This window comes from Perissodus microlepis, chromosome 6 (assembly GCF_051167445.1).
Source record: "Perissodus microlepis isolate ML-2025 ecotype Zambia chromosome 6, ASM5116744v1, whole genome shotgun sequence".
NCBI classification, from domain to species: domain Eukaryota; kingdom Metazoa; phylum Chordata; class Actinopteri; order Cichliformes; family Cichlidae; genus Perissodus; species Perissodus microlepis.
The window spans coordinates 24,299,174-24,321,318 of record NC_140466.1 but is presented as its reverse complement, the minus strand read 5'-3'; the positions used below and the strand labels follow the sequence as shown (position 1 = coordinate 24,321,318).

At 42.9% G+C, this 22,145-nt stretch overlaps 1 protein-coding gene across 1 annotated transcript in view; it reads left to right on the top strand.

Annotated features, from left to right (window-relative positions):
* The first annotated feature begins 777 nt into the window (after positions 1-777).
* The window catches only part of inpp4b (inositol polyphosphate-4-phosphatase type II B), a 169,875-nt gene continuing 148,507 nt past the window's right edge, over positions 778-22,145 (top strand). Inside the window, exons 1-2 of the mRNA XM_084931611.1 lie at positions 778-1,390; positions 7,999-8,043. Of these exons, the coding sequence (XP_084787737.1) occupies positions 1,306-1,390; positions 7,999-8,043 (130 nt within the window). The 5' untranslated portion in view covers positions 778-1,305. The remainder of the gene's footprint in view (positions 1,391-7,998; positions 8,044-22,145) is intronic.

Here is a 22,145-nt window from a genome sequence, read left to right as displayed (position 1 = left end):
TGTGTTTGAGTTCACAGTCCTCAAAGTTATGTCGAGGGCAAACATCATCTGGTTTCATGCCAAACTGAACCCAACTTTGCGTATCAAGAATCATCACTGGTGAGAGAAGCTGTATCTCCAGCTAGTCGTAGGTGAAACTTCACTTAAAATCACTTCCATAGCCACAGGTGTATAAAATCAAGCACCTTCACAGTAGCCTTCACTTAGGTTGAATGAGTTTAACAGACAACACAGCTCCTCCTCCATTCAGCTGGATTTTAATTGTAGATATATGCTTACTGTAGCATCATGACCTTGGTGACCAAATAATGAACAATAACGTTTTCCCTAGGAGTGTAAGAGGAGGCAGTCATTATTTTACCTTGAAAATCTTCATATATAACTCCTCATCCTAATTCCTTTTTCAAAATGTCCAGTCTAGATCTACGCTGCGAAACATAAAAAAAACCCACAAACCTCTAAAACCCAGAAACAACTACTATCTGTATCACATTCTGTGTTTAACCTGTTGATTTGAAATTGTGGTGAAGTTGCCATGTTGGGTTATACTCAGCTCTTTATGCAATAAAAACTGTCCTTATACTCTGCAAATCCCTCAGCTGTATAAGTCCCCAAATCATGCTGCATGATTCTGGCTTCACCATATCACGCTTGGGAGTTTGGTAATTGTTACACTGCTGAGAAAAGGGAAAGAGTGATGTAGAGGTGAGGGCAGGTTGGAGAAGGGGAGTGAGACGGACGTCAGAAATCAAAGGGACCCTGCTGCCATGTCTGGTTGCAGCAGTGGCTGCGCAGTGAGAAGAGAAAAGGAGGGAGGGAGAGAGAGAGGGGGAGGACAGAGCCGTGTCTTTCTGGCTGCGGTGCTCTGTGCAGTCGGGTCTAGGTCCCCGACTGACAGCCCAAGATTGATGGATAGAGCTTTGTATTGCACATAACATCAATTCTGTCCTGCTTTCTCTTTCATTTGGAATCTCACTCCCTCATCACTCCTCCCTTCCCCTGTCTTTTTCTCTCCTGCTCCCCTCTCTTCCTCCTCCCTCTCCTCCTCCCTCCCGCTGCTGCTCCAGGTCCGTCGCCGGTCCCTCTCTTCCGTATTAGTTTCCATGAGGCATCCTTAATGCTGACAGAGAGCGCACCGTGAGGCAGCAAGAAAGCAGGGTGAGAGGATTGCTATCTTTGTGACAGCTTCTCTGCTTGGAAGGCTGCGTGTGAGCCGGGGAACTGGACTGGACTGTGGTGTTTCGTGGAGGAGGTGGGAGAAGAGGTGGAGGAGCACGAGGGAGAACTGTGGGGCAAGCTGGACAGATGGAGGACGGCACGCAGCACCTGGGACACTGCATGGTTGACATGAAGGAGCTGAGTGCGAGTCCTGAAGGACTGAGCGCTGCTGGTGAGCTGACTCCACTGTGTTTTGTGACTGTTTGAATCTGTCTCCTCTTTCCTCTGTCCTTTCTTGTTCTACAGTCTAACTCCACAACTGCTCGTCAGTTCTAAGCATTGGTTTTCTCTACTGTTACTGCAAATGCTTCTCCAGATGATGTCTTGCTTTTGAGTATTTTCCCTGTGCAAGTGTTTGTTCTCGTGCTGCCACACACACAGAATGAAAGCGTGTGTGTGTGTGTGTGTGTGTGTGTGTGTGTGTGTGTGTGTGTGTTTCAGGGAGAGAGCTAGGGTGGAGGTACCAGCAAAAGTGTGAGAGATTTTTAAAACCCCAGTCTTCAGTAGCCAATTAACTGACTCCTATGCAGAATAATTACAACTCAATACCTGATGATATATAGATGCACTTGTTATGAAAGATCATTATTGGTAGATAGAAATGACACTAAGTGCTATCAAGTGATGTCTTTTGTTGTCAGATATTTAAAATGTTGTTAAGCCACGATTGATCTTCGGGCCTGTCAGTCGTGTCTCCACAATTTAAAACTGTAGACTTTTTAGAAACTGCCTGCCTTTCTGCAGGTTTCCAATTAAGTATTCTTGTTGTGTGGTTGAAATGAAATCTCAAAAATGTTTCTCAGTTCTTTTGAGCTTCAGAATGCATGCGTGTAGTAAATAATACAAAAGTCTGCCTGATCTAGTTTTGAGCAAAATGGAATTTTGATTGAGTGACTCTGCAGAGAGAAAGTTTGAAAAGCTGTTCACATGTTTTCTTGGTGGGAGTCGGGGGGTAAAAAGTCACATGTTTGCTTGCGTGTCATGTCTCTGTTTGTGCACTGGTGTTCATGCATGCATGTGTATGTGTGTGTGAATTTGCATTTTTACTGCAGTCATATTCCATGTAGGCTGAATGTGCTGTCACTAATATGCACTGGCAGAGGCAAACTAGATGTCTTAGTGCCCATCACTACAGGAGAATGCTGAAGAGATTATCCATATCAGTGATGCCACAAAGCCTCCTCTCCACATTTAATACCTTTGCTTACTAAAAGGACAGACACTGCATGCGGTTGCTGCTAAGCATTTGCATTGGCATGCAAGCTAAGAACCATCATCGTCCCAATGGGAATAAGCAGATGGAACTGTACAAAGAAGGATGAAAGCGCAGTTCATGACGCCTTGTCTTCTTTGCTTTAAACCTACACTGACACACTGGTGAAGCATCTTATGTGTCCGATTGCCCATTCACACGGACATATGCAGGCATGCTCTGACGTTGCACAGTTATGCAGAGACACACACAGGGCCACACTCTCAATAGCTATGACCTGATGGCAAACCCAAGATAGGCACCTACCATAAAATCCTCTGCACAATTTTATAGATGGCATCTGACAGATGCAGGAGTGTAACGCCTCACTCTACCTTTGCTTTGTTTCCCCTGGGCATCCTGGAAGACAAGAGCGAAGCACATAATTACAGTGTTTGGGCCGAACAGCAGGTTGACAACCGTGCATTATCAGTCGCAAGGTGACACAGTTTATCTCCTCTTTCTTGACAGGAGATAAAAGCGAAACCAAACTGGGTGCTGCTCGGTGCTAATTAAGGTGGGGCTGAATTGGCGTTTTACAAACTCCCAATCACAAAGGGTGAAATTATGTTATTTTAGCTATTAACTATTCATAACAGAATTCGCATACAGGAATCAGTATCGTCAATGAAAGCTGCAACATTTAATTGATTGAACTGTCTTTGTGAGACGCGTGCCGTGACCAAGCTGTCGCGGAGCGAAAGGTCCCACTCTTGTTAACCCCCCAGACTACGTCTCTTATCAGCTTGACAGTCAAGACCTCCTCAGCGCATCCAACTGATTCACAACACTTCATTAAACGCTGGCAACAAAACCATCTGTCCCCCCTCTCAATCTCCCAAAGCAGTAATGTGACGATAACTCACTCTCCCATTCAGCACCACTTGTCCTAATGGGATGCCTGTCTGTGCAAACATCAATTGAGTTACAGGTATGTAAGCCTGGCTGGTGACTGAATCATCACAGTGGATGTGCAGGTTCTGTTTAGGCAATTTAAACTACAGGAAAGAGAAGCGCGAGGTCGGACAAAAAGGAGTTAGGAGAAGGAAACATTGCAATTAGTGTGGGTGAACGTGTAGGAAGGGTGAGCAGAGTTGCTTGTTGGGTTGGAATCATTTGTTGAGAGAGTTATATCCCTGAAATATCAAAGCCCATGCTGAGCCAGCCACATAAGTGAATTATTAATCTAACCTCAAAATTCAAAAGAAGATAATATACAAAAATATGAACAGGATTTATTCATAGGCGTGGGCTTTTATATGTAATATCTATTCATGAAGAGGATAAGCAGAAGTGACTGTGAATGTGTACTATAGCCTCTGCAGGGCAGTTTATCAAAACTCTCTTCGGAAAAATTGTTTGATTTTCTTAGTTGAAACCATACTTGGGAATTGGAGCGGTGTCTGGTGATATTTTCTACTTCCATGTTTTGCAGACTTAGAAATAAACAGCAGCATCATCTGAATCCCCCACCCACCAAAACTACCAACTATTTCCCACATTCACCCTTGTCCCCATTGCCTGTTAGCGGTTATCATACAATGCAGCATGCGAGAAAGCAGGGCAATGAGAAGGGAAGCGAGTTAAATGATCATCTGTAAGACGGACCATTTAAGTCCCTGAACATTAATTAACTTTGTCATTCCAGAGGATTCACCTAGTCTGCTCACATCCTTATAAATTACCCTCTCCTCTGCCTTCAGCGTGCCTTTTTCCCTACTGATACCTTCCACAGACAGGGGGGCTGATAGATTGGAGGTACAGTGGGGCTGTGCTGTTATTTCTAGAGCCAGATGAAACTGCAGTATAGCGGGCGGGCACACCTCATTTGCTTTGGGCCCCTCTGGGAGTTACATCTGCATGTGCTGCCTGCCTGCTGCCTTGCTGAGCTTATTACCATATTCATAATGCCAGCGGATATCGATTATAAATACCACACCTGTGCCACTTTCCCCCACGTATGTATCTGCAAGTTAGAGTCGTGAGCCATGTATGCTGCAGGAGTTACAATAGATATGGGCAGTGCAGGTGGCTTATCTCTCTCCATGTAATGGCTAATTATTGCGATTAGACCTTGTTTGTGTATTTGTTTTGGTCAGGCTGATTCTCCCCCAGAGGGTAATGACATGCGGCACGTTTAGTGCTGCGGGACGAGAATGAGGTCACCGTGTACATAACAGGAGTTGTGTCCTCAGGTTGCATAATTTGTCCGTTATATTTTAGATCATGTGGATATTGGGGTGATGTGACCATGTGAAAGCTTTCAGAGCTGCACTAAAACATAGTTTTACACGTTATTTATTCAGACTTCATACTGAAAAAAAACAAAAAAAGGAAAATGCAACTTAACATGTGTTGCCTGTCATAAAATCAAAGCATCTGGCATGATCCTTCTAAAAATACTCGACACTCTACCTATAAGCCATGCTTTAAAATTCTGACAGCTCTGAATTCCAGTCTTCCTCCTGCTTCATTATCAAACACTTGACTTGCTTTGCCACATGTGTGTCATGATCTGTATCCTGAACCTCTATCAGACCTAGACTCAGCTTTGCTCCTTATCTTTAATTATTTCTGCAACGACAAGCATTTTCCACTACTTCTTACCACTCAAGATAAGTCCGCGTCAAGCACAGACGGAGTCCTACAAAGTAGCCGGGCTGTCCATGTGTCAGTCCCTTATGATAATGCTACACCGGAGACTGGGCCCAACAGCTGGCACAGTGTCAGCATACCTAGCTAAAGGGCTTTCTATTGCAGCTACGCAGCATGTCGTCCTGGCTTATTAAAGTTCCATCAGCACTCATAAGGAAGTCTTAATGGTGACAACATGAGGAGACATGACCCCTGAGGAATGGGATGATGAAGATGAGAAAGTAATGTGAGAACCAGATGATGAAAGTTTATTTACAAGCATAATTGACCTGTTTTGGTGTGTGTTTCCTTGCCCCGTGTGCTACAAATACTTGTCCACTTGATTAATTAGATATTTACTGCAGTTGTAACAGATATTGGACCAGGTTTGCGTAAGCTTCTACAGCCTTTTCTGACATGTATTACATCTGACAGAGCTCAGTTTATTTCACTTAGCATAAATGCTAGCAAACTGAAGGTTTATTTACAAGTTTGTTAGCATATTTATTGAATTTAGAAATGCCCTTCAAATTGCTGGTAATCTTTTTTTTTTTTTTTTTTTTTTAATCAAGTTACTGTGCTTGAAGCTGTCTTGGCCTCAGTAGGCAAATGACTCTCAACAGGGTGCCAGATAATGCTTGTGATTTCCATAATTTTTAATCTTTGGACTCATTCATTTCAAAGAATATGGTTCAAAGATTAAAAAACAGCATTTAAACGATTCATCAACATTTGACATAATTCACTGCATCTCTGTGAGCTGGGGCATTTTTAGATTTATCTCCAGAAACAAACGCAAGAAGAAATATTACAGTAAACCAGTAATCAACAAGTACAGTAATCAACAGTCCCAACAAACAACCATACATACAGTACGGTGCAATAGTCTTACGCCAGAACTTGTTTCTTTATATTTTGCTTTCAAGAAACCAGTTTTGAGCAATGTTTCTTTTTTCTTTCTTTTTGGCTTGTTTGTTTGAATCTAAAGGTCACGTGCTTAAGAAATAGCAAAGACTTGACTGAGAGATGCTGGTCCATCTACTGTTCGCTGAAGGGTCATTTCTGATGAAGGGTGGCTGCCAAGAAGCAATTCTTAGGGAAGGAACACAGGGAGAAAAGGCTCAGGTTTGCCAAATTACACGAGAATTGAACTGAAAATCAGTGGCAACAGGTCTTGCACGGAGAGATGGATGGATCCGACTTTGGTTCAAAGTACTGGCGGTATTTTTGATGGAGATCAGAGAGAGGTAAAACAGTGAGCAAGACATGGTGGAGGCTCACATGGTTTGGCCCTGCATTTCACCTAGTGGTCTTGGAGATCTTGTCAAGATTGATGGAAGTATACGAACACAGAAAAGACTTTTATTTTGATCAGATTTTGATCCATTAAGAAATACTATCAAGAAAGGGCTGGCTGGCAATGGCTTCGTTTTTCAGCATGGCAATGATCCCCCCTTAAAATGGATATCTGGATATAAAAACACACAATGGAACATGATCAGTCACGGATCAGAGCCTGGATCTTAACAATGTGGGATCATCTTGACAGAGAACAGAACAAAAGGCAGCCAACATCCAAAGAAGAGTTTTGAATGTCCTTCAAGAACGATTCCTGAAGACTACTGTACTTATAGAGATTACAATAAAGCTGCTTAAGAGAGTTCAGGCTGTATTAAAGAACAGAGGCGATCATGCTGAATACTGACTTTCAAGCTTTTAACCAAGAATTGCACCACCTGTGTGTTTGGCTTATATACACTGTACATACTTTTAATGCGTGTTTGCACATTTCAATACTGCTGCACCTAATTGCAATTTCCCAAGCAAAATATGTAGAAATGAGAGTTGGTCTGAGACTTTTGGACAGCATTATCTATGCATTCAAAATTGTCAATAAGGCATTCTGCCTTATTAAGTAAATCATTTTTTCTTTGCAAAGAATCCTCATTACATAAGATTACCTAAGTCGCATGGCTCCCATACATCAGTGAACATCGAGTATCCACGGCCCATTAGTGGAGTTGATGAGCCTTAGAGAGGCCAATTGTGTCCAAGCACCCCAAGAGGAGGAATTTAGCAGCTTAGTCCCCCTCTAGACTTGTTGCACCATCTTACAGGCGTTTCATCTGTTTGGTTTTTGAATGGTCATGTCAAACTGGGAAAGTGATGAATGAGAGAAAGCTTTAGTGACAGATGACTGAAGCAGTCAGTCATCGTTATTGGCGTAAAGCCTCAAGGACAATGGATACCCAGAAACTCTAGTTCTGACGCTCTCAACGATCGCTGAGTTGTTTGCATAATCTAGATGAACAGTTACATTAATCAGTGTGGCATTTGGGGAGCCTGTTGTGCTCCTACCATGTTCAAACTCTCTCTATAAAGCCTTTTATTTCTGATTAAAATAGTTTGTTGCCAGGAGTTCAACCCCCTTAGCGTAATTATATTGCATCTGTGCAAAGTGACTACAACTGACTAATGCCTCATCAACAATTTTGACAAATAACCAGGAAACTAAGCTAAATATTTATGCCTTGCTTTTAGTAAATATGTGAGGGTTCGCAGGTTTTTGATTCAGATTATTTTAGATTAAAAGTAGTGGGCTTGTTTTGCACTTATGCTCTTTGAAATATATTTCCCTATTATCTAACATTGCTATGATTCATTTAATAAGATGGCAAATCAAAGACTGAAATTCATGAAAAATCATTGAAAAACAATGGTTGGAGCTCTACACCTTTTAAACTTCAGCAAAATTAAACTGCAGCCTTCAATATTTTACGTCTGTTTCCTCCTTTTTCATTGTTCTAATGTTCCCCTCTTCCTTATCTTTATCTCCCTCTCGCTCTATTTTTATCTCAACTCCACTCTATCTTTTTGCTGTCTCTGTCTTGCAGGTGTTATTCTAACACCCAAGCTGCCTCAGGTGGAGTTCAGCCTCGGTAAGTCCTGTTAACGCCGTAATTCAAGGGTCATTTTATTTCAAGGGGAAGCAATGAAAATGGAGACATACCACTGTTTTGGCTCGTTCGCACACATATTAGATGACGTTTGTTGCCTCTTTCCCGACACGGAAACGCAATAAAAGTCAATGGCAATCATCCCTTTTTGCTAACATACATCCAAACTTACAGTAACTCTTGTTAAACACACACATGCTGACATTTCCATTAATGCAGATGTCAGTGAGGATCAGTGGCATATCTGCAACAAATTCTGACACACAAGTAAGGATAGAAAGGACAACAGAAGCACAGCAGAGAGAAAGCATTAGATTGAATGGTGAACTTTCACCATTCAATCTGGTGAAATGGTGGCTTCTGTGGCTCAGATAATTCATTGTGGCTCAAATCATGTTTCTAAACTGGTAATAACATTTTTTGACATTGAGGATTGATTACATCTGACAAGCATCTTGACTTTGTTGTTTCTATCCTTTGACCAAAGCCACGCTACAGATGAGATGATGGATGATATGATCCAGGGATGTGAAGTTTCTGTTACAGGGATCACAATAGTAAAAGTTAATATTTTAACACACATACACTCTCAAGTGTTACTTGATACCTTCTACTGTGTTTTAACAGCAACTACACATTGATGCATCATATTTTTTTTGTTGCTGGCAGTCCGATTGTCATCAGGTAATATGTAAAAATATGTAAAGATGTAGAGACACAAAACTGGGCGCACATATAATTCAAACCACATAAAGCAAACAAAGTCAAACAAAACATTTGTACTGCTTGCTTTGATGTCTAAATGTCCATTTGATACTCGAACATTATGTTGGGGCCTTGCGCTGTGAAAGAAAAATGATTTAAATGTAAATTGTCTGCCGTGGTGGAAAATTAGAAAATACAGCTGACAGCTGACACAGTACCATGTCCATTTTTAAATGGCCTGATTGTGCGCCCCATGTACAGTACACCTATCTAATCTGTACCTGTCAAACCCATAATGGCAGTATTTAATGACATATTACGTGACGTGTTTTATTTCCAACATTTGTTTCAACAAATTATTTTTAAGCTCTCGAAAGAAGTGACAGGTTGTAATAGTTTTGTTTAAAATGCTTATTGAATTTCAGGAAAACATATTTTTAACCACACTGAGGATAGTAAACAAGCAGTCGTCCGGCCTTTAAGTTGTTTGATGAGGACCCGTTGATGTCACAACTTGTGCAGGATAGTACAGGATATTAGTCTCTCAGTCTGCTCTACTAGTAAAGTCACTGTTGTGCGAGAAATTTCTTTTGAAATATTTCGCTAACATTGTGAAAACAAAAAATTTTTTTCTTCTTTTTTTTTTTGTAACCCTAATCACAGCTTCACGGTCTACAACATTCAGTTTCTAGTAAATTCCAATGCTTCAGTATTGCTTGGTCTGTGATTTTAGTCTGTTGTTATGCAGTTGCTAGGCATAGTGATGATGTAATAATATAACATGCATAATAACAGTTTTGTGTTGAACTCATTGCTGTGAAATTGAAAGCTATTGTATGGGCATAAAGGCTACAACCAGATCTATTTAGCCATTTGGTAGGTTTTTGTCAGGCAACATGATGACATCACAATAACAACCTTCAGGTTTGATAGGCTCAACTCAAGAAATAGCACTAAGAGGAGTCAACTCAAGACACCCTACAATATTAGAAGAGAATCCAGAACAATCTGGCAATGTCCTATGAGGAAGCACTTGGTGAGAGTGGGAAGGAAGAACTGAAGAGAAAAAAGCTAAAACCTACCAGGTTGCCAGTTCTGTGCCCTGAGTGTTGAACAATGCACTGAGCAGTTGATGGTCTGGGACAGATGTCTTCTTATTCCTGAATCGGTTAGTTTTAGGTTTAGATGTAGGAGGCAGGACTCATGGCACACACGAGCTTACTGTAAATTCTCTGTGCTATTCACTCATGGGCTTCAAGACCTAAAGCAGGGTAAAAAGAGAGTTTTATGTCTGATTTAAATGATTTAGACATTTGTGTTCTCACATACTGCTCTTTCTGGTAATGTAAAAAAAAAAAAAAAAAAAGCTCAGGGCTGCAGTGTGTTTGAAATAAAAATACCATTTGTTTCTGTTTTTACCCCCAGTGGCTTTGCACATTTGAACAGTACATCTAACACGCCAGAAAGGGAATGTGGGCCCTAGCTAACCGTGCAGCATATTTTAAATACAGTGGACCTGGTTGTGCAAAATATTTATGACACAGAAACAAAGAAATATTCAAAAACAGCTTCATCAGAACAGCTGACAAGGACTCAGAATCTGACAGTGAACTAATCAACGGCTAAGATCCTAAAATATTTACTGAAAAGCAAAAGAAACGAAAGGTAAATGAAAACACATCAAAGGAAGACAGAGCACATCTCGAGTTCCCAGGAAGGCTGTTTCTGTAACCACGAGTACAAAATAAAAGGTAAATTCTTCAGATTTTAAATGATCAGTGCAGACCAACACTAGATCACTCAAGTGTTTTGATTGATCATAGCTTTCAGGCTTGTTGGGAACACTTTGTGAAGCAAGAAAACTTCAATGCAGTGATATGAGAGTGGATGATCCCTTTTAAACTGGGACTAAATTCTGTAAATGAACCATATATTTAGTAGAATAATTTATAAATGGATCTGTGAGCAGCACTAAATTGTCCCAGTTACTTAGTGTGGTGCTAATACGAATAAGGTCATAGTAATGATTAAATGGTCATTTCCGGTTTAAAAACTGTGTAAATAAATATTTATATTTGTGATATTTTATCTACTTGGGCTTGGGACTTGAGTGAAGACCTAAGTATCTCTGTTTTGTTAGTCCCTGTTAAAAGTACAACACTAAAACACATTTTTCTCCCAGTTTTCCTTCCTTAAGAATGGCTTCTTAGTTGGTACCCTTCACCTGAGCTCATTTCTGGTGAGGCTTTGGTAAGCAGTGGATGGATGGGTTGACGGGCCAGATGCATCTCTCAGCTCTTCTGTGGAGCCTTTGCTTTGTCCTCTTTCTTAAGAACAGGAAAAAATATGCACTTTTGTGACAATAACAAAGAATGTAACGATACAATTTAAAATTGGTTCTTTGTTAAACTGTCCTTATGTGTGGCCAACCACACTGATTCATACCTTGAGTTAGGAGCCTTTTTTATGCTTAAGTGATTCATAGGTCAGGGTTAAGTGGCTTAATGAATCCATAAAAAAAGCATTCTTATAAAAATGGTCAGGCACACGAACAAAGGTTGAAGAAGCAGCCAGTGTCTGAAGAAAACCTTTGACTTTCAAAAAGCCTGGGAACAATTACTCATAAACACTTCAAAAATGACAGTAAAGTCTTGCTCCTTGTGGGAAAAAGCAACGTACTTTTCCACAGTGGTGTATGTCAAGATTTTACCATCTCCGCTTTGAGCAGATTTTTCCAACCTAATATAGGAAGGACATTCATTGGTGTTTGCCTTGGTTTTGACATTATGCCGTAACATCCAGCGTGAAGAATCTTTTCTACAGACTGTAAACAAACAAGCTCGCAGAAAAAATTGTATGGTGTGCCTATTTCTGTCTCTAGAAGTGCAAGCAAATTTAAAACTCTAACTTCTGTGGTTTAGTACAGAGAAAGTGAACCACATTTTTATTCCATTTATTTCTCTTTTATGAATGGTTAATTATTTAGCTTGTTGTGAAGCCAGAACCTCCGCTCCACCTCAGAAACCTAGATTGCTAGCAGGGGAACAGAGGTCTCTTTTTAGGAACGTTAGTCCCTCATTTGTACACTGACTGCACTTACATTTTAAATTAGAGGCAGCAGCTCTTTGATACTCTCTACGTGAGAGATTGCTGTGTTATGATTTCAAACATGCTGTCTGCTCTGTGTTCAAGTAGGCAGTTTGTTGCCCCTAAGATTCATGTGAATTCTTCTCTTATTTTGCAAGTAATGCAATTTTTTTTCTTAAATTGAATTTGTGATCCTCTTAACAGTGTTTGATCTGAAACATTTACCAGACAGAGTGCCTAAAATACATCTGCATCATTATTCAAACTAGATGTTTTGCATGCAAATAGCATTTTGCATAAATATCCACAAGCAGCAGGTACCTATTTCTTGTGAATGGCACCTTGACAAATGCACTTTGAATTATACATAATTGAATTAAAACTGAAGAGTTTATTCCCATTTCAAATTTCAAATTAGAGGCATAATACTCAAGTCTGATTTAATATCGTGTGCTTATCGCTGTTCTATAGATTCACACGAGCGATAAGCATCCCTACGCAGCAGGTTAAGGACTTTTATCACAACTCGACGGCCTTTATCTTCCCTTCATTTCTCCTAGATCGAGTCGCAAACAGGTGTGCGAAGCCGTGGCACGTGCAAATAACGTTGTCAAATTAATTGAAGCGTTGAAATAATTATCACGATGAGTAAGAGTCTTCTGAAGATGAGCATATATTTGTCTCATGCGGCAACTCCCAGGGCTCCCCTCTCGATTAAATGGAATTTAGATTCGTTGTGGGGTCACAGAGGCTTGCTGCATTAAAACTCATTTCCAGCAAATTCATCTTGAAAGAGCTCAGCATATTCCAATCACACAAAATAAATACAGCATAGTAATTGAAGCCTCCGAGGATGGGCAAACATTATTACTCCAATTGCTCAATTGTTATGGTGATTTAAGAATCAGTCCCAGTATACTTTGGCAGTTGAGTTGCTTGACTAAAATTGTTGAATTAATTTTCACCTAAGCTAAGGCAGGCAATTCACTAATAAATGACCACAAAAAAAAAAATCTTTGAATGTGATGTGCTGGAAAGCACTCACTCTTTTTTCCCCCTCTGCTTTGCAATTCATTATTTGAACCACTTTAATAGACCATACTCCTCTTTCCTCCATCCATGTCCTTCATTATCTCCCCTCTCACTCAGGCTTCCTTCCTCAAACTCTAAATGTGTCTCTGAGGGAATCTCTTGTCCTTTCCCTCTGCCATTCACTCTATTTCCCTTTCCTGCCCCCGCCCAGCATCATAATGGCGCTGACCTTAGAGGGTCACTTGAAGTGTCATATCCCTGTAAGAGAGCCAGCCTGGTGATGCATGGTCGGGCACCTATTCCCATTTCAATCACCAAACTGGCTGGGGTTAACTGTGCGGCGGGGTAGGGAAGATATGTCTGGCCAGTCAAATATATGTCTCCTGAGATGACTGATAGGGACAGTCAGCAACTTATCTGCAGTGTCCCTTCACAGGGCTCGTGCATACAATCACTTTAGAAGGGAGCTTTCCTTCTTTTATCGTGTTTCAAAGTAAAAAAAAACAAACATCTTTTTAGACACAACAGAGCCCAAATCAAGGCACACAGAAGCCACTTTGCATGAGTACCCATGTATATGTATATATAAACTAATGTGTTTTCCTACATGGCACACAAACTCCTCAGCTTGAGCTTTCTTCCTGCTAAAGCAGATGCAAGACCCTCTTTAATGTGAGTCCAAAAGCCCTGGCACCGAAATCTCGAAGAGTAAAGGGAAATGTGAAATTAAAATAACCCCTAGGAGATAACACATACACATGCTCTGCTGCTAAAAGATATCCTACCACCTTCTCGCAGCCCTTTCTGAAATACTACCACTAAAGAAATCAGAGGGTATAAATGTTGCTGAATATTATTATCTAAAGTACTCTTTGGAGTCACAACTCTTTCATTATCTGCTCAACATGACACTCTTTGCACGATCAATGTCTGGCATGTTTCAAATTTTACATTTTTTCTTCAATCTGATATTTATTTGTCAAAACATCACAAATGCTTTTTTATGGTTTTATCTTTGAATGCTAGTTTATCTCTGTCAATTTTCAATTCAGTTTCAATTCAGTTTTTTTTATATAGCAACAAATCACCCCTATAAGCAACCACTTGACAACAGTGGGAAGTAAAAACTCCCTTTTAACAGGAAGAAACCTGGAGGTGAGGAAGATAGGACAAAAGATACACTGTGAAGGAGAGCCAGAGATTAATAATAACTAATGATTGAATGCAAGAGTGCTGTATAAACAAATAGTGATTGAAAAGAGGTGAGTGAAGGGGAAGCAGTGCATCATGGGAAGCCCCCAGCAGCCTAGGCCTATGGCAGCATACATTCAACTTCGGATTTAACAGGGTGCCGATGAAGAGAAGCCAATGTGGGATAAATATGCTCTACTTTTATTATTAATAGTAGAAGTAGTAGGAACATTATGTCGATCGGCCTTTTTCTTTCTTTTCTCTCTCTCGTGCTCTCTCTCTCCTCCTCTCTGTCGCCGGGGCGGAACTCACTGTGGGTTCACGCCCTCGGCCCACGCCCACGGAAAAGAACACACCTGATGCCCATCAAGGTGAACAGCATTTAAGCCAGGAGGTGACTGCTGGTCTTCGCTGGATCGTTGTCTACCACGCATCAGTGAGAGTCAAGCTACAGCTCAAGATAAGTCAAGTGTCTTTTGTGAATATCGCACTCATTCCTGGTTCCTCATCTACAGACCCCCTGGATAACCTTTCCCGTGTGAATCTGTGTGTCAAATGTGAAGAAGGGAACTGCAGTCGTGTATGTGGAGAGTTGGAGAGCGAGTGATTCCCCCCTTGGATTTCCCTGGAGCCCCGTCCCTCACATTGTTGTATATAGCACTACCCAGCACTCTCTGTATATACACCTGGTGAACTCTGTAAATAAAGCCTTGTGTTCAGCAGATTCAGGACTCCCGTGTTTGAGTCTCCTGCATTGAACCTTAACATAACGATCCAGCCAGAATATGGACTCAGCGGACTCTGCCGCCCAGCAGTGCGTCCTCACGGCCGAGGAGGTTTTGGAACGCTGACCCAAATAACAATGCAGTTTAGACAGTTGCGGAGGACATATGAAACTGACGAGGCCAAGATTGCCTTTTTTGTCCAGTTCTTACGCGGACCAGCTTTAAACTGGGCTCAAGCTGTTTTGAGAACTGACGCCAGCATCTCGTACCAGGTGTTTGAGAGAGGTACTGGCGCCGATGCAGCTGCTCACTGTTTACTAAATCTTAAGCAGGGAAGACGAAGTATGGCGGAATACTCCATTGAGTTCTGGACGTTGGCCGAAGAGACCGGGTGGGGGCAGCCAGCATTGATAAGTACTTTGTTGAACGTGTGTGATGAGTTAAAGGGCGAACTAGGCGCAGCGAAGCAGCATCGGGCGGAAACGCCACGAGTGGCGGAAGAGATTCGGAGTCGCACAACATGGAGGGTGAGCAACCTATGCAGCTGGGCCGTTCTCGCCTTTCACCCGAGGAACGGCACCGTCGGTGGAGGGCCCGTGAGTGTTTTTATTGTGGCCGTAAGGGTCATGTTGCCAATGCTTGCCCGTCTCTGCCAAAAGGCCCTGCCCACCAGTAGAGAGGAGAATACGGGTGGGCAAGGTCTCTAGTTCACAGTCTCCTCCACGGCTCATGCTAGCAGCTAAATTAACGGTGCAGCTTCAGGTCCACCCTCTTAAGGCTCTAATCGATTCAGGGGCGGAACAAAACTTTATTGACGCTTCGCTGGCCCGATGATTAAATCTGAACTCCGAGCCTCTGCCACAGTCTCTCCAAGTCACCGCCCTCAGTGGCCAGCGGCTTCCTAACATCACTCATATCACTGAGCCCGTTTTACTGACTCTCTCTGGCAATCATTCCGAGACTATACAGCTGTATGTGTTTCAAGCTCCTCTCACGCCGCTAGTTCTGGGTTACCGTTGGTTGCATCAACATAACCCTGTTATCAATTGGAAAAAGGAGAGCATTGTGGGGTGGGGGGAAGATTGTCACATGTCCTGTCTTAAAGCTGCCGCCCCCTCTTCCGAACCGCTAACCTATTCTTCTCTCTCCGAGCCGCCGGACCTCTCCTCCGTGCCACCCATCTACCATGATCTCAAACAAGTGTTTTGCAAGGATAGAGCACGCTCGCTTCCTCCGCATCGGCCGTATGACTGCGGCATTGATCTTCTTTCAGGCGCACCTCTCCCTACCAGCCGCCTATACAGTCTGTCTCAGCCCGAACGTGAAAGTATGGAAAAATACATCAACGAATCACCCACCGCAGGTCTCATTCGCCCCTCGTCATCTCCTGTGGCCGCCGGCTTCTTCTTCGTTGCCAAGAAAGACAAGAGCTTACGACCTTGTATTGATTATCGGGGCCTTAACAACATCACAGTGAAGAATAAATATCCACTCCCTCTGTTAAATTCTGCCTTCGAGCTCCTTCAGGGGGCCACCATCTTCACTAAGCTGGACCTGCGCAACGCCTACCATCTGGTAAGAATAAGGGAGGGGGATGAATGGAAAACAGCCTTTAACACTCACCTTGGTCATTTTGAATATTTGGTCATGCCATTTGGTCTCACCAATGCCCCAGCTGTTTTTCAGGCCCTGGTAAACGACGTACTCTGGGACTTCATTAACCACTTCGTCTTCGTTTATCTAACTTTTATCGCCGTTTCATCCGCAACTATAGCCAGCTCGCTCTACCCCTGACTCATCTCACCTCACCCAAGGTTCCCTTCCACTGGGATGAACCGGCTCGCCAGGCTTTCTCTTGCCTGAAGGAGCGCTTTGCCTCTGCACCCATCCTCATCCAACCCGATCTCAGTCAACCCTTCGTTGTAGAGGTGGACGCCTCGGACGCAGGAGTGGGGGCGGTGTTCTCCCAGCGACAAGGCGGTAAGCTTTATCCTTGTGCTTAATTCTCTCGTCGTCTCTCTCCTGCAGAGAAAAATTATGATGTGGGGAACCAAGAGCTATTGGCCATCCAGCTGGCCCTAGAGGAGTGGCGTCACTGGTTGGAGGGAACTGCCCAACCGTTCGTGGTTTGGACGGACCACAAAAACTTGGAATACATCCGGTCCGCGAAACGACTCAACGCCAGGCAAGCCAGGTGGGCTCTGTTTCTCACCAGATTCCAATTCACAATCACCTACAGACCCGGCTCTCGTAATGTCAAACCCGATGCCCTCTCACGTGAATTCGCTGCCTCCGAAGACGCTGCCCAGGACGCCCCCATTCTTCCTTCCACGTGTGTTGCCGGGGCCCTAGCCTGGGAGATTGAGTCAGCTATTCGAGAGGCCCAACGAACGGAACTGGACCCTGGTACAGGTCCCCCGGGCCTACTCTTTGTTCCCTCTACTGTCAGATCACGAGTTTTGCATTGGACTCACACGGCCAAGTTCACCTGCCACCCTGGGGTCCACTGCACCATTGCCTTCCTCCAACGCTTCGCCTGGTGGCCGTCTTTAGCTAAGGACGTCCGTGAATACATTGCTACCTCTCCCACATGCACTCAAAACAAGAGCGTCAGTCAGCCATCCTCCGGCCTACTCCAACCTCTACCAACCCCTGGCCGCCCGTGGTCACACATTGCAATGGACTTCATCACGGGCCTCCCTACCTCATCAGGTAACTCGGTCATCCTTACTATCATTGATCGTTTTTCGAAAGCTGCTCACTTTGTCGCCCTTCCCAAGCTCCCCACTGCTTTAGAGACAGCTCGACTCCTGACTAACCATGTGTTTCGCCTTCATGGGATCCCCACGGACATTGTCTCTGACAGGGTGCCACAGTTCACTTCACGGGTCTGGAAAGAATTCTGCAACTCCCTCGGAACGCAGGTCAGTCTCTCCTCTGGTTTCCACCCTCGGACTAACGGCCAGACAGAACGGGCCAATCAGGAACTCGAGGCGGCCCTCCGGTGCTTGGCATCCACCAATCAGACAACTTGGAGTGAGCAACTCCCGTGGGTTGAGTATGCCCACAACAGTCTTACCTCCTCAGCCACCGGGCCGCCCTTCTTTGCACAGCTGATCGTCACCGGACCCCCGCACCTGCCTACACCCCGGGACAAAAGGTTTGGCTATCTACCAGATTTGTTCCGCTCTGAGCTGAGTCAAAGAAACTGTCTCCCACCTTCATTGGTCCGTTTGTTATAGACTCTCTGGTTAACCCGGTTTCTGTCAGTCTCAGATTGCCCCGAAATATGCGGATCCATAACGTGTTTCATGTGTCTCAAGTGAAACCCTGCCTGTCCAGTCCTTTGTGCCCTCCTTCCAGGCCCCCGCAACCCGCCCGGGTCATCGATGGCCACCCGGCTTTCACTGTCTCTCGGATCATGGACGTCAAGTGCCGGGGGCGTAGCCTGCAGTATTTGGTGGACTGGGAGGGCTACGGGATGGAGGAGCGGTCCTGGATCCTGCGGGCTGCCCTGCTGGACCGTGGCATAGTGCGGGCATTCCACGAGGCCCATCCTGACAAGCCTGGGGGTCGCCGGGAGGCTCCCGTTGGGGGGGTACTGTCACGGCCTGGGGGATCGGCGAGACGCTGATCGGGAGGTGACTGCTGGTCTTCGCTGGATCGTTGTCTACCACGCATCAGTGAGAGTCAAGCTACAGCTCAAGATAAGTCAAGTGTCTTTTGTGAATATCGCACTCATTCCTGGTTCCTCATCTACAGACCCCCTGGATAACCTTTCCCGTGTGAATCTGTGTGTCAAATGTGAAGAAAGGAACTGCAGTCGTGTATGTGGAGAGTTGGAGAGCGAGTGATTCCCCCCTTGGATTTCCCTGGAGCCCCGTCCCTCACATTGTTGTATATAGCACTACCCAGCACTCTCTGTATATACACCTGGTGAACTTTGTAAATAAATCCTTGTGTTCAGCTGATTCTGCATTGAACCTTAACACATTAAATCTAATTTCTTCTTGGCTTAAAACTTAAAATGAGAGTATGTTTGTTTCTCAGTTTGAGCATTTTTTGTCCTCTACTATGTTTACATTCTGCAGCATCCACAGCTTCTTCGCCTTTTTGGAAACCAGGTTGCAATGGCAAATGGTTAACATTAATCCAAGGTTCTATATTCAGTGTGAGCACCCACATCATGACAAGCTGATTGATTGATATAAGCACAGAGGAACGGTGCACTGGCACCTCTGTCAGCTAAACCTTCCTGCAGGTTCTCTGCATTCATGTGGTGCTTTCTCTCTGCCTGCCTACCAAACAGATATGTAATTGTAACAGAAAGTTGTCTTTTTCTTGTTTGGTTTATCTTGAGTTTTACAGTTTAATTTAACTGCCATTTCTTAATGACATTTCAGACAATGGAAACTTCTCACTGGAAGCACTTTGATCTAACCTTCTCTTGTTTTGTAGCTGCCAATTAGTTTTATTTCTTTTTTTAGATCCACAGTCAGCTGCTTGAATAAACCCCATGGTTTTTGGTTGTTACCACAATACCCTTGAAGTGTCACTCTTAGACTTTCTATTCTGTTGTGTCCTTCAATTAACAAAAGAAGAATAATTTCACATCAGCATTTAAAGAAGCCCTACTGGAATTGCTCTATTTATTAGTTGTTGTTTTTTTAGCCTAGACAAGCTCAAAAATTCATAAAATTGTATACATTCGTCAGGTCTGATGAAAAATTACATATTTTAATTGTTTCACACGTGTGGGGCAAAATGGCTCTGGAGCGCCACCTATGAGTTGTTAAATGAAGTCCTGAGCCATATTAAATTGTGCAGCTTTTGAGTTTTCGTGAGAGGGCGTGGCCGTGACGCCACAGCGAATTTGCTCTCATTCCCACATATGTTTGGTTCAATCTGGACCAAACTTCTCCGTCCCAAACACATTTCAACTGCCATATTTGACACTGGTGACAGCGCCATCTAGTGGGAACAGGAAATGTCATGTTTTACACTTTGGGATACAGTGTAGAAGTCGATGACCCCAGCAACCTCAAATTTGTGTTACATTGAAAACAGTCTGTTGCTGGCAGGACGGTGAATTTCAATGTTCCACCATGAAGAACAAAGCTATAACTCAAAGAAATCCTGTCCAACCGCTGCCAAACTTCGCAGACATGATAAGAGTCCCACCCTGAACACACTGATATGCCCATTGTCAGTATTAGTTAAAATGTCTGTGAAGGTTCTCAGTCATCCAGGTCATCGTAGTCAAAGGAGCTTGCAAAGAAAAGCGTCTGGACTTCTTTAAGTTACTTGAAGACGTTTCACCTCTCATCCGAGAAGCTTCTTCAGTTCTAAGTAACTAAGTATTAGTTAAAGCGCCACCTAGAGTCAGCACGAAATGTCATGTCTTATACTTTCATGTGCTGCTCTTTACAGGTTGAGTACATCCACCTCAAAAGTGGTGAGAATAACCATCAGGACATTATGATGCTTCAGTGTGAAAATTGTGAGTTTATATTGAACGGCACACTCTGGTGGTATGGCAATTCACCATGAAACAGGAAGTAATTTTGAGGGACTTGGAAAAGTCAAAAACTCATGAAATCTAGCACCGAGCTCCATTGTGATGATTTAGCTCACAGAAGTAGCACCCAGTGTGGTCTTCTGCTGCTGTAGCTTATCTATTTTTATCTATCTATGTTGTGCATTCAGAGACGCTCTTCTGCCACCTTTGGTCATATCATTTGGTTATCAGAGCTACTGCTTCCTGTATATTCTGGCCATTTTTCCTTTCACCTCTGGTATCAGCAAGGCATTTTTCCTCAGAGAACTGCAATATTTTCTTCTTTTTTTCTCAGTGTAAACTCTACAGATGGATTTGTGCGAAAAATGCCAGTAATCCACAGTTTCTGAAATAGTCAGACTAGACAGCAACAACCATGCCAGATTCAAAATCACTGAAATCTACTTTCTACCTTATTTTGTTGCTCAGTTTGAACTTCAGCAGGTCATCTGTATGCCTAAACAAATGATTGTGCTGCCATGTTATTGGTTAACTGTACATGTGTTTAATGAGCAGTTGAACATATACTATATACCACTTCATTTAGTTAGTGTAGTTTAGCCTTCTGTTGCTGTGTGGTTTTGCTTAGCTGTCAGCATGACAAAGTATACCGTCTTCCATCTTAAGTATGGCCCCTGTTCTGTTATTATCTAATGCGTTAATTAGTTGCTTGTTTTACTCTGTGCTGGTCTTTTTTATCGCTGTTGTTGATTTTTGTGGCTGGGACAGGCAGCTATTCTGCCCTTTATTCCAGAGAAGATTTCTACATACATACATAGCACCATAAAACGGAAACAAGTTCTAATATACCTGGAAAAATATGTTGAATCAGTAACTTTTTAAGGCAAAATTTGACAGCAAAAGTCAGATTATGTCTTGTAATTTTGCTCAAAAACCTTTATCTATAATTTTGTCTTAAGCTATCAAACGAAATGCAGAAAGGTAGATTGCGATGAAAGGGCTGCTTCAGCCCAGCTGGCAGTGCAAGTGCACCATCACATCTTACTCAGCTTTTATCCAAGTATTCCAAACAGCTGAATAACTTGTCTGTAGCGACAGTTAGTTCAGTTAAACCTCAGTCTAGTGGTGTTGCTCTGGGTTTGGAAAGCCACTATTAATCAACTAGTTCAGAGACAATTGAGGAGGATTAAAAGTGCTATTCTTTCTTTTCTAAATTTCACAAGTCAAATATCAGTATAGTTTATGTGTCTTAAATTACAGTAGAGTACAATGATGGTTGCTAACCAAGGCTGCATCTGAAATCCCTTAGTAGGCTATAACAGTATGAGAGATGTTGGAAATCTTGGTAAGAACCCAAGAGTGTGCAAAGTGCATACTATTACAGTATGCATTAGGATTTAGGCTCTTCAATAGATGATTATGAGCTAGGATATTAGACCCAGCTGCTTACTTAAGTATCCATAAAGCCATAGTAAGACATTTTAAAATAATAGACAACTGAATATTAAACATAAAAGCATAATAAAATTCCTCAGTTGTCAAACTGCTGCTATAACTGCAGTCCAGACCACACATGTTTGGGTAATTACACATCTTTATATTTAACGATCTGTATTTCGGTACAAATGCAGAAAACAGTGATTACTACAAAAAACCTAACCAGCTTTGAATCGTTTAATACAGCGGTCCCCAACCCCCGGGCCTCGGACTGGTACCGGTCCATGAGTCGTTTGGTACCGGGCCGTGAGAGTTGAGGCTCAGGTGTGAAATGTTTAGTTTTCAGGGTTTTTATCGGTTTTCAGCGTTATTTTGTTATCGTTTTTATC